Genomic DNA, 13,249 nt, shown 5'->3' on the forward strand with positions numbered 1-13,249 from the left:
AGGAGGAGGAGGCGGCAACAGCAGAAGAGGGCTCAATCCACGCTAAGGAAAGCATGTTTACTTTTCAGCCACCACCATGGAGGTGGAACCAGCAGCTTAGAGGCCAATGATATTATCCAACAGCATAGAAGTGGGAATTAATAGCTCTCAGAGTGAAATCTCTCTGTATTCAAGATAGGTTGTCTGACCTCTAGAATCTTAATGTTTCATGCAAAAAGGAGTGAGAGGGTGAGAGACAGACACATAACTACTGCAACAGGTAGGTTTTGTTTGTGTGTGGCAAATAACTACTCAGAAGGTGACTGGCGAGCAATCACAATTCACATCCATAAACATCGTATACATATATCAGTACAAATTAAGTATGTAAAATGTAGCTATTTTAATGATGGTCTACTGGTGGTACTTAAGAACAAGAATACTGAACATAAACTCTTTGGATTTACTCAAATTTCTGAGTTGCCAAATTCAATGATGTAATTTAGGCACTGAGACTGGTGCTTGATAATAATATCACATACTCGCATAAAGGGTTCACTGCTAGGATGACCGGCTGTTTTAGACAGAAGGAAGAGAGGACCACTTATGAGCTTCCTGAGCTCACAAGCTTAGGAGGAGAGAGACAGGACAAGCAGTAAGACCAGTAGCAAGAGGGGGAAAGGAAGGTGGAGAGAAGAAGCAGGCAGAGAGCTAGCTTTGATGGAGTGTGAGGGGAAGCCTGGTAGCTTAGGTGGGAAGAACACAGCAGAGAGGCAAGAGGGAAAGACCTGGCAGGGCAGGGGTGTGTGTGAGGTGTTTCAAGGAAACAGACATGGGCCAATGCAATCAGAGTGGAATCTGGGTGACAGAGATGAGGCTGGACAAACAGGTTCCTGACCATGTAGGGCCTTGGGGGATTGGAATGGACACGTGATTTTACTTGGGAGTCTGAAAGGTTTAAGCTCAAAATTGACAAAAATCAGACTACCACTTTAGGTGAATAACACTTGGCAGTGTCCCCTAAGGAATCAGTTACGTGACCCCAAGGTTTCCTGAATTTAATCATTCTGAAAGTAACAAAGGAACACAAGTCTGGAAATGGAATGAATGGCAGGCCTCAGTGGAAGGCCGCAGCATTTGACTGCCTAGAAGAAGTTGAGCATCTGAGTTCAAGAATAAAGGTGCTGCCATCCAAACAGCAGAGTTTTTCCTAGGAATTCATGGTGACTGAGAGAGGCAGAGTCCATATACAACCTGTGTGATGGAAACGGGCACGGAAAGAATGTCAGAGGACACTGAGATAGAGGACGTGTGGCTCTACAGTCAAGCATGTGCAGTAGACCCTAAGGCTGAGGTCAGTGGAAGGAAGGCCTGGAATGGGACTGATTCTAGTGACTTCCCATAAGAAAACCTAAAGAAAGGCATTCTATCACGAGAGGTTACAAGCTGAAGCACAAGTCAGAGAGAGATGAGACTGTTCCGGATAGCCATCTATACCAATGCGACTTTGCAATCTCTTCAGGGAAGAACAGAAGCACTAAGGAAAAGGAGGAGGAGGAAGAGGAGGAGAAGAGGAGGGCTGACATTACTTTTCAGCATAAGGCTGTTTTCTAGCAATGCAAGCTTCAGCAGGAATCTGTCAAACACCAGGCTAGGATGTATGGGATGGAGATGAACACATTTACAGCATTACAAACACTCAAGAGTTCTAACATCCCCATTTATGGAATTCTGATTATCTTCCAGGAAAGATAAATAATTTTTAGAATAGTGATACTTTTTTAATAGTCAGTCTTGGTCTTAGTAAGGAAATGGTTAAAACTGAAGACATGGACTCAGATGCTTTCTGAAGAATTCAGAAGAAAGTCACTGGAAAAAGTAAGGCCTTTTCTTTTTCTTTTTGGTTCATTGTAAAGGAACATAAATTTAGCCTCCAACCCACATCCCCGCCTATCCCCAAACTTCCCCAGAATCCTGTGCAGCCCATAGAAAGTGGAAAGTGTGCCAAAACAAACAGTGTGGGCTCCACTCTGGGGGGGGGGGGGAGCTGTGTGGAAAGGAGCAAGAGAATGGAATTACTTCAGATGAAGGCCACAAAATGGAAACTCAATGAAGGGCAGGACTCCCAGATTCATAGAGATGGGATGTGCTTTGAAAATTCATAGGTCAGACTCCCAGCACCAGTGCTTGCTTTACAGAAAGCACAAATGGAGAGGGGAGAGGAAATGGAAACAAAGCAAACATACCTGCTGTCATAGCTGCCTCTAATTAAAGCATAAAATACCCCTTCCCACCCCTCTCCTCCAACTACCCGGGGACTGAGAGGGCACAGCTCAGGTAAAAGACTTCAGTCTCCAGCTACAAAGGGAGATAGCAGACAATGGAGCTGGTGATTCATTACAAAAGAATACACTCCAGAGGCCTGCTGCCTGCTGCCTCTGGGCTCACAGCACTATTTAAAGGAACAGCAACCCTCTTCCCAGCCTCGCCTATTCCTAACACCTCTCTCCAGGTTCTGATGGAAAACAGATTTTGAAGAAAATGCCAGCAAAGCACTGGACTGTCCAAGAAAGGGAGGGCCTGTGTTCCAGGGGCTGGCAGGCTCGCCCCGCTGTAGAGGCAAGCGAGCGTCTGCTTTCAGTTTGTAGTGTGAGCTTTCCCTCCCCTTTAGTGTGACAGAGCTTGTGTCTTGCTAAGTGGTTTTTAAATTAATTAGGTGAAAGTCAGTCTTCAACTTTGTTTTTCTAGTTTACACATATTAGAAGAAGGATTTTCTTTTCTTTTATCCCACCGAACTTATCTATAGATAGGACAAACACTGTCTTTGAGTATGAATCAAGTTAGAGACTTCAGCAAAAACTTCTGTAATATGAACATGAATATGAGATAAAGGTATAATTTAAAGTGTCACATGAGCAAGTCTGGCTACTAATTTATGAATATTTTGCCATTAAAATTGTTTTTATTAAAAAGCCAAGTTCTCTCTACTGTCAGTGATAAAGCAGTTTGCTAATTCAACGGAAGAGCCATATAAAATTAGAGTACAAGTAATAACAAAGCTCGGATGTGCACACGCCAATCTAATAACAAATGATGACGATGACTTCTTCCACCCAGTGATGGGGGTGAGGGGGTCCAAGGCAAAGAGACAGCGAGCACTGCTATTCGGGTCACTCCATCAGCTACCCCTGACCAGTGCAGACAGTTTATACTGAAAATGCTCAGATGATAGGGCATTATCAAGGGTTTGGATATGATGTCTGGCTCAAAACACACAAACCTACACAACAAAGTGGAAAAACAAACCACAGAGCGGACCAAAGGCTTGATCCCACTTACTATGCCCTGTGAGTGTGTTTTCTAGATTACAAACAACTACCCTCATTGCTTTTGGACAGATGGTACAGACGCTGAAACAAACATCACAATTCTGAACCTCACAGACCTGTCTTTTCAGGGCTATGGATTCGACATGAGAAAATGAGGTCTTTCCCTCAGCACTTTAGTGCATCTGAAAAAGCACAAAGAGTAATTTTATTTATTAGAATCTTTAACCACTAAAAAGTCTCTTTCCAGGTTCCACTTATTTCTCCAACCTCCCCCAGACCCCTGATGATTAGGACACAATTTGAAGGAGAAGCAAGCAAGCACATTTTACTTGTCACACTTCAACGTTCCCAAAACCAAGGGGCAACGTTCCACGAGGTTACACAGTCTGATTTTTAACAGTCCCTGTTTAGATAAGTCCTTCACTGATTTTAAAACCCATGTGAGAGCTGCAGCGTTAAAAGCCTACGTGAGAGCTGAGGGCTGCAGTCTAACACTGCCCCTTGGTGGAGATGGATGTGGACCCAAGGTGAAGTGAGCAGCATCTCACATGCCATCAGAATCAAGACCTGGGTTTCCCCCTATGGAGATCCTGAAGAAATAAAATGGTACTTCAAAACCATTAATTAAGATTCTACAAAGAAATAAGAAGTATTAAAAAAAAATTAAGAGTTTCTCTACTTTCCAGAGGAACTTCTTGATAATCCCTTAACTCAGATTTGGAGAAAACCCTTCTTGGAAGTATTTATATTTTGAAATTTCCCTCTTCTCTGGGTCAAAATAGACCGATTCATCTCTACGGGTTTCCTCCTTCCAAACAGCACTGCAGGGCATTATATAACATTTAACTAAACAGTGTTCCAGCACCAAAGGCGATGCCTCTATCTGATAGCTTGCTGCCTCTCGCCCTCCGGTGGTGGCTCTTTGAGAAAAGGGGGAGAGAATACAAAAAAGGGGCAACCTCCTTAAAAGGAAAGCACTGTCCAGCGAGGGAAGCGACCTGATCCCAAGTTCGTGACCAAAGGGTTTGAAAGTCTATCTTGGAAAAGGACGTTCTGATAATTCTCAGTCTCACCACTTTCCCCAAGCCACAGATTTTTAAAAGCGGGTAGGGTGGTGGAGAGTAAAGGAGCATACAGTAGGGTGGCAACTAAATAGCCCTGCCGGGCTGGGAGAACCTCACCTTTCCATCTGCCGGGAATGACTTGCTAAAATGCAGTGCAGACTCTGCTTGACACAACCAGAGAGGCAGAGAAGGGGGTGGGGAGAGAAGACAGACGAAGATCTTCCATTCCCTACTCCATCTCCTTCAAACGTCTTTTAAGTCGGGCAATCGTCACTTACATGTACACATTTATTCTATCAGGGAAAGCAGTACCTGCCTCTGCTACCCTAAGATACTCCGTGATTCCTAAGGAAAACATCCTTTGACAACGACAAAGCCATGGAAATGAAACAGTCTTTCCTAGCCTTCATTTTTGATAATCCGTTTAGAAAGAAGGCAGCAAACTGCAATTCTCTAGCCAAGCCTGAGAAACCCCAGTGAATCAGCTTTCCCAGTGTCACAAATTCTTCTGCAATTCTTAAAAGGAAGTCACTCCCTCTCCCCTTTCAGGCAGTCTACAAGAATCTCTTCCTACCTCTGCAGTCTCTCTCCCTCCCTCTTCTCAGAACCAAGACAAAGAGGTAGACAAATCCCCACAGGCTCTTTCCTGAGCTACAGCTGCACACTACAGGAAACTGGGATCGGCTATGGAGCCGAGGGAGGGGGAGAAAAAGGCACGATATAGTACACATGCTCAAAGGACCGACACTTCAGATGATAACAATAAATCTGCCTTTTTAAGAAAACAACCCTCATTAAAACTTGGCTTGCTACACTCCAACCCCAGACCTTTCTGCAGATCCCTGAGACAGAAATGTGTGGAGGACAAACAAGTCTTACCTGAGTTACCATTTTCTTTTTCTCCATAAACCAGAAGAAGCAGATGATAACCCTTTGAAAGCCGCCGTAGCGGGGCACACCTCTGTGGCTCTTTGCCACGCCGTCCCCAGCTAGCTGGCGAAGGGCGGGCGATGGGCCTCCCTTTAAACGTTTTCCTGCCTTTCTCTTTCTAGTGTTTCTTCCTTTCTTTTCTCTTCCTCTCCGGCAGTCTCTCCCCCTCCTTCTTTCTCCAGCTCCCTCCCATATCTCAGGCAGATGGCTGAAGGAAGCCCCACCCCTGAATGCCTAAGGTAATTAATCAGAGTAGAGCCCCACCTCTTCCTCCTCCCCCCTACCCCTCCCAGCAGGCTGACAGCTCCCGACTCCAGAAGCAGGCCTGCTGGAGAATGGCAGTTTGGCCTGTGCTTTACTGTGCGCAAGCGTGTCTCTCTCTCTCTCTCTCTCTCTCTCTCTCTCTCTCTCTCTCTCTCTCTCTCTCTCTCTCCTGTGTGTGTACACAGGGCAGGAGGGGGAGACTGAGGAGGGGTAGGCACCATGTGCTAGCATATAAGGCTGTGATGGCAGTATTAATTATATTGCTCTAGAAGCACTTACCACAACTTATTACAGTTAATACAGATTTACGAGATTATAGCTATGAATATCTGATAATAAAGAAGAAATGAAAATTAAGGTTTTTTCCCTTACTGATGGACATTTATAGATAAGAGTGGGTCTAATGAAAGGTGTGGAGCGAAAAGCTGCTCAGTGACAGGAAGGCTTTCAAGGACAGCAACACACAGAATGGTGCTAGAAGCCAGAGGCGATGTAATGAGGGCATAGGACTGGGAGAGAAGGGAGGTCAGTTATGTGCCTATTTTTTTCTCCTCTAAAAACCCTAGAGATTCTGAAAAAGGTGTCACCATAAATCTGCCTGCTTGAGAGATGCAAGGTGTGCACATCTGGCTGCTGAAGCACCTCACTTCATAAAGCTCAGATTAGTGGGAGCTGTTTTTCCTGCTTACGATGTGTTTTAGCCTATAGTAAAAAAGAACTCCTTTCTGATATATCCACCCTGGCTATATACCCACATGGGTACCTGCATCACTGCTGCAAACAGTAACAGTTACCACAGAGCTCAGAGAATACAACGGCTCAGGAGAATGTTTATTCAACACAAATGCTTCTTTTCAGTCCTCACATTAAAAGGCTCACAGTGGTGAACTGGGCCAGGGTCCAGGTCCCATTCTGTTCTATACTAGTGACCTCAGGAAAAAAAATATTGAATCCTGAATATAATGTCATCATTTCTATATAAAGACTCAATTATGTAAATATTTGATAAATTTAGGCCTTTTGCCGATTATTTCATAAAAATTAAGATTTTAAAATGTATTCTGACAAGATCCTATCCTACAGATTACATATATTAGTTCTATATTCATTGAAAGGTAGAAAAGACCAATTGCAAAATTATATTTTTTTTTAAATAAATACTCAAACTGTGAGTCAGTCATCCTAGCAGTAGAGTTTCTTGCTGTCTTCACCAGGACTGTCTGGCTGGATGATGAACCAGGTTTTTAATATGCACCATGTAATATGTTGGTTAGCACTTTGCCAACACAACACCACCATGTTCTCTCAGTTACCAATTATTTTAGTAATTCTAAAAAGAATGAACAGATTACAGAACCACGAACAAAATCCAGAGTCCGACCGCAGTCTGGTCTGTGGAACTGGGAAGAAGCTGCTCTCGTAGTTTACAGATATGAAGAAAAATCTGCAAAAGGATCCTCTTGGGCTAGAGAGATGCCTCAATGATTAAGAGTTTGCACTGCATTTGCAGAGGACCTGAGTTCAGGTCCCAGCACTTGTTCTGGGCAGCACTGGGTGATCTGATACCCTCTTACCCATTCTACTGGCACCCACATACATGTAGCACACATATGCACACACACTTTTTTTTTTAAGGGATGGGGTTTTCAAGCACAACATTAAGCAAACAAAAATGGGAGAGGAGCAGAAGACCATAAAGTTAACACCTTTATGAACATGCCGAAGTCTGAACATCCAGACAGCAGAAGTTATAAAAGGCAAAGTAAGAAAGAAGAAGGGGGTAGGCAAAAGCAGGGCACGGCAATGCTTGCAATCTTTCCTGTACTTTAAGAAAAAGCCGTATTTATGAAACAATCGTGTTTACAGCTTTGATATATAAAATAAACTCACAGGTCCCTGTACAAACAAAAAGTTGCAAGCATCAGAAAAGCTACTTGGATTCTTGGGTGTCACTTCAATCCCTTCCTATAAAGACAAGGGGACTTTTTTTTTTTGTTTGTTTGTTTGTTTTAATAAACAGGGAAATGAAGTCCCCATAAGCAAAAGTGTTGGATAACTGATAAAGATTTTTGCAGGTCCAGAAACTTAAATTGCATTCTTATACACAGGATTAATATTTTATACTGCAAATAATAGGCTTAAAAATTCATTACCACAGGGACAATATAAGCTAAAAATAAAATATGCAGACATGATTTTTATGAAGACTCTGATTAACAAGCACTGTGAGCACTGGCCAGTGGTATTCTAAAGCGTGTCCCTGACTTTAAAGGTTGCTACAGAGGACAAGAGACGGAAGAGCAATTCAACAGCACGAGTCTGACCCAGCAAAACTACTGAGGTCTCCGGTGGCTGAATGTACCAAGAAAAAGCTCACTTGACAGTTTGTTTTCGTCTCTCTCCTGGAATGGAAGGACAGATGGGGTTGGAGGGATGGGGAGTTGGGTGGGGGGCATCTGAACAGAGTTCAATAGCCAGTTAAAGAAGAGCATGTCTCCGTGCTGGAATAACCTCTGCCTTTCAGCAGTCTGCCTGGACACTGGAAGTACTCAAGAAAGATTTGCTGACTAGACAAACAAAGGACAGGGTACTTTGTGTTTCAGCTTCTCAATGGTTTGTTTCCTTGGCATTTCAGTCTTCAGAAGTCCAGCTTCCTTTCTTATCTGCTGCTCAACTGAAATTCATCTTGGCGAGTCAATTAGGATCTCCAGGTGATGACCACATTCAATGGACATGTCAAGTCTTTTCTGACATTTCTGTGGCATTTGGATTCCTGACTATGGGAAACTTACCCGAGCTTCAAATGGTGCTTCATCTCCTGCCACTCTGCCAGCTTTAGCCACACAGGAGCCTGGGCACTGTTGTTGCTGGCCCTCAGACTACAGCTGTCCCTTGGCAGCGCTCCAGCAATGAGGCTCCTTCAGCTGTTTACCCGCCTCAAAGGGGGTGGGGGGAGAACAATATTCCAGTCTTTCCTAATTTTTCCTTTTCCTTGTTCATTCCCTCCCTTTACACCCTCTGAATGCTGTTATCGCATGAGATGCCATCCTCATTCTCTTTTTAGTACAACTAGGAATTTATTCACCTAAAGTGCATATCTCCTCACAGCAGCACCCCAGTGAAAATATGTGGGTTCTTTCTTTCTTTTCCTCCCTTCCTTCCTTCCTTCCATCCCTCCTTCCTTTTTGGTGCAGAGAAAGGGTACAAACTTCCAGGAGGCTGGCCCTGACAATACCTGTCTAGGTTGTTGGCTCTCACTCTGCTGCTTCAGTTAATAACACCCAGAACTCAGAGGCCCTGTTTCTCACTCTACCCCACAGCTTTCCTAACTTGAGAGCTGAATAGTCAACGGCCCTAAACAGTCAACTCTGCTTTAAAATGGGCACACAGACTTCTTTAAAGTCCAAAACAGGGATAGCATGTCGCAACATATGAGTGCTCACCATCAAGCCTCACCTATGTTCAATGAGAACTGACCTCTGCAAGTTGTCTCTGAATTCTACACATGTTGTGTGGCACACATGTCTGTCTATAGCCCTCAATACACACACACACACACACACACACACACACACACACACACACACACAAAACATACCAGCTTTTAAATACAAAACTGGACCAAGTTCTCAAAGCTGAACCATCAATGCACAGAAAAGCAGGTGCCTGTTGTGTCTATGCTAAGCATCCCTCTAACCCTGAGGGAATTATGGATATGTACGTATATGTATATATGTGTGTATATGTGTATACTCATATTCCGGCAGAGGACAAGGCAGAAGAGAATCTCCCTGTGACTTGCATTTTAGCATGCCTGTCTTATTGGTGAAGGGTAGATTACACAGCTACTGCTTCTGAAGAACTTACTCTGAGAGGCTCACTATATCCTCAGGACAATGGTGAGATAATGGACTCTCCTTTGTAGAGATGATGGAAACTCAGCAAGGTGAGAGTAAGCATTTTGCTGATAGGCAAGGAAGTTGAAGAAATCAGGGTCAAACTCAAACCCACAGGAGGGCTCCTTACTCCAGGCTGCATTAAGTCAGGGTAAATTCTGTTGTGCTCTCCATCTGCCCATCCCCATGCTCACAGATGTCTTGGTAGCTGGTCCTCTACTAGCCTCGCTGGTCTATCCTCCAAGCATCTCACTGTTCCAGTAATCGGTCTTTTTTTTTTTTTTTAATGATTTATTTATTATATGTAAGTACATTGTAGCTGTCAGAACAGGGCATCGAACAGGGCATTGAATCCTGTTACAGATGGCTGTGAGCCACCATGTGCTTTCTGGGATTTGAACTCAGGTCCTCTGGAAGAACAGTCAGTAAGTACTCTTAACCATTGAGCCATCTCTCCAGCCCCTCCAATAATCTTTCTAAACATGCATCTCATCCTGCCACTTTTCTACAGGAGGAAAAGTACTCTTTGGTATTGTCAAAATTAGTGTTAATTGTACACAGAGACAAGCTTCCACCTCTCAGCTAAAAATCTCTATATTTGATTTGCATTTCCTTGAAGAAATAATGAACGTTTTCTTGTGTATTTGTTAGCCATTTGTACTTGACAACTGTCTATTTCACTAATTAGCCCACTCATTTACTTACTCTATTTCCTTATTTATAAGATTTGTTCTTTGAGGGCTTAGTGTTTGCATTGTTCGTGTGTTCTGGTATGAGCAGTTAGAAGATCTCCCACTCTGCGGCTCTCTCTTCAATTTACTGTGGTAGGTGTTTCTCTGCTGACTGGGCTCTTTACCTTGAACCGCTCTTCTTCAGACCTTGCTGTTCATCCCTGAGTTACCAGATCCTACTCAGGAAGCCCATGGCTGTGCCTGTATGTGAAATGATTTCCCTAATAGTCCCTTCTAGTAGTTTCAGAGTTCTAGATCTTGTACTAAAGCCTTTGGGCTATTTTTGAAGGGACCTCATGTCTGTTTTCTTTTTTTTCTTCTTTTTTTTTTTTGGCTCTTTTTTTCGGAGCTGGGGACCGAACCCAGAGCCTTGCGCTTCCTAGGCAAGCGCTCTACCACTGAGCTAGACCCCCAACCCCTCATGTCTGTTTTCTACCTGTGGGTATCCAGGTTACCTAGGCCCATTTGCTGAACATTGGCTTTTCTGAAATCTGTGTTTCTGGTATCTTTTCGAGGAACCATCAGGTGGCTACAAATGTGTGACTTTATTTCTGGGTCCTCTCTTCAGTGCATGTGTCCTTCGTGTGCTACAGCCATACTGATTATGGATCTTCAGTAGAATTTGAAGTTTGTTCTGTGTTATCTCCAGTATTACGCTTTTTGATAAGTAATTCTTTGATAAGAATTACTTTGGCTATCCAAGGATCTTTGAGCTCCCATGTGTATTTTAGGATTTTTTTTTTCCCTGTGAAGAATGTAACTAAATTCTGAGGTAATTTCATTGACTACTTTGGGTAATATAACCATTTCAACTGTATTAATTCTGTAGGTCCATCAGGATGGGCTGTCCTTCCATCTTTAGTATCTTCTTCAGTTTCCTTCCTTGGCGTCTTACATTTTTGTTGGTTGGTTTATCAGTGCCTCCTTATTTTCCTTCCTTACAAGGCTAGTGTAAATGAGGGCATTTTCCTGGGAAACCCCAACTCTCTAAGTAGGACACGAAAGCACCACTTGTTTGCTTTAGCAGACCTGTTAGAGACCCAGCTCCCTATCCCTCGGTACGCACCATACCCTGCCTGCCACATGGAGAGACTTCACAGGTTCCTCTTCCTAGAGCCCTGAAGTAGCCCTCTCCTCTCCAAGGCTTACTTTAGATGTCCCCAGCCCTGTCAGCTTTCCATTCCCAGTTAGTTGACCTGTTCCTGTGTGCATGCTTTACCTTGACATCTATCTCACCAACATAAGTCTGCATGGTTCTGACTATACTGTGAGCAGTCTGAGGGTAGAAATAGTGTTTTATGTCACAACCCAGCTCTGTTCATACTTGGATGAACGGTGGTGGTGGTGGTGGTGGTGGTGGTGGTGGTGGTGATATGCTTGTTGAATTCAAAATAATAACTCAATCTGTCTTTAGCCATTATCTAGGCATACTTTGCAAGTAAAATGGAAATCTTGGTAGTTACTGAAGTATTATGAAAGCATTCTAAGAATATCTCTGGCAATATCTTCAAAGTTATAAGTTTATTTCAGTATCTTTCAGAACATGAAGCTGAAGAATATACAAAAAGGTAAGGTGAGGTAAAGATTACTCGAGTACCTGAGACTGTAGACAGAATACCTGCTAACTAAAAACTCAGCCCACATACTCTGCTCTTTATAATTTTGTGGTTGTGACTCAATTTCCCTACCTTTCACCCACATACCATTTATGCTATAAAGGTAGATCCAGAGTACCTGACTAGAGGCAGGCTCGCTCATACTTTCCCAGGCTGCCGTTGACACCTAAGTGAAGAGCAACATTAAAGAGAGAATACTTCTTCCAACAACGAAACCTCAGCAGTACAAAAGCCTCCACAGCACACCCCTGCGGTAACTCTCGGTGACAATTTACTCCTAATACTGGGTACCTTTCCAGAAGCATCTCACAACACAATTTCAATATCCTCCTCTGCTCCAACACTCCTTTCAGTATTAGTGACGTACATGAGATTTAGTTCTCCCCACCCCCATACTGCAGGGTGCAATACAGACAGCCCGTGTCAGAATAAAGTGGTGAGAGTAGAATCTGGAAACGGTTCTAAACCTTGTACATTTATATACATACAAAATCCTCACACTTATTTCTTATATGTCCAAATTCAACCTTTAGAAAGAAACATTAAAACATGTACTAGCACCCTGGTAAGGCCAGACAAATTAAAACATATTACTTCATTAACTATAATTTGGCATTAGGTACATACCATGTAATATTTCAGTCTTAAACATGCCCTGTATCTATTACTAAATTACAAGAGAGTATGCTGACTTGGTTGTTGCTGTTTCTTTTGTCTGGCAAAGTACTTGGCACATAGTAGGTGCTTAAAAAAATTAATAAACTAGTTCAGACTGAAAAACTAAAGAGTGGGTGTATGTGTGTGTTTATCACTATTGGTTATTGCCGGAGAACTACAAAGCAGAGGCACTAATTCATGTTTAGAGACTTTGCAAACCCAAGCCCATCTAAGTATCTATAGTATCATTTGCATAGGTAAGTCTGTCTTACTTGTCCATAAGCCAAACATCCTTGGGCTGCCCTTGGCTGTCCTGAACCCTCAATCAGTACATTTAGCTATCTCTAATGGTTTAAGACTGTGTTTCCCTTCCTCTAACTGCCTCACTAGTAGTGGGTGACAGGGTAGTAGTCTGTAACAATTCTTCAATAAGTACTAATTGTGACCATAAACAGCACTCCTAATTTGCAACAATAGCTACATTTTAACTGTCCAGCCAGAGGAGATAGGTATTTAATAGTAGACCATCCATGAGAGCACCAGGGCCTGGCCTGGTCGATCCCAGCGTTAGGGACATGCACATGGAACTTGACCTCCGGCCAGCAAGTTTCACAGTGCAATCCTGTCTACAAGAATAAAAAAATAAAATCGATGAAGGAAAAAGAATTATTTTAGGTAAATTTCTCTCTCTCTCTGTCTCTCTGTCTCTCTGTCTCTCTCTCTGGTGGGCAAAAACCTCAAGTGTCTCTTACACCTTTCTCTAGCAATCCTCTATCTTTTTAA

General features: G+C 43.1%; 1 protein-coding gene across 51 annotated transcripts in view; it reads right to left on the minus strand.

The window, feature by feature from the left end:
- The window catches only part of Rbfox2 (RNA binding fox-1 homolog 2), a 243,672-nt gene that overhangs the window by 71,608 nt on the left and 158,815 nt on the right, over nucleotides 1–13,249 (minus strand). For 4 of the 51 annotated variants that reach the window (XM_063263914.1, XM_063263910.1, XM_006241847.5 and 1 more), the window contains exon 1: nucleotides 5,252–5,528. The exons of 43 other annotated variants lie outside the window; for them this stretch is intronic. In XM_063263914.1, coding sequence (XP_063119984.1) covers nucleotides 5,252–5,278 — 27 coding nt within the window. In that variant the 5' untranslated portion in view covers nucleotides 5,279–5,528. Of the gene's footprint in view, nucleotides 1–5,251; nucleotides 5,679–13,249 lie in introns of those variants that run through there. 4 more of the 51 variants (XM_063263912.1, XM_063263907.1, XM_039079566.2 and 1 more) reach the window with 3 other exon arrangements.

The sequence above is a fragment of the Rattus norvegicus genome, chromosome 7 (assembly GCF_036323735.1).
Source record: "Rattus norvegicus strain BN/NHsdMcwi chromosome 7, GRCr8, whole genome shotgun sequence".
NCBI lineage: Eukaryota > Metazoa > Chordata > Mammalia > Rodentia > Muridae > Rattus > Rattus norvegicus.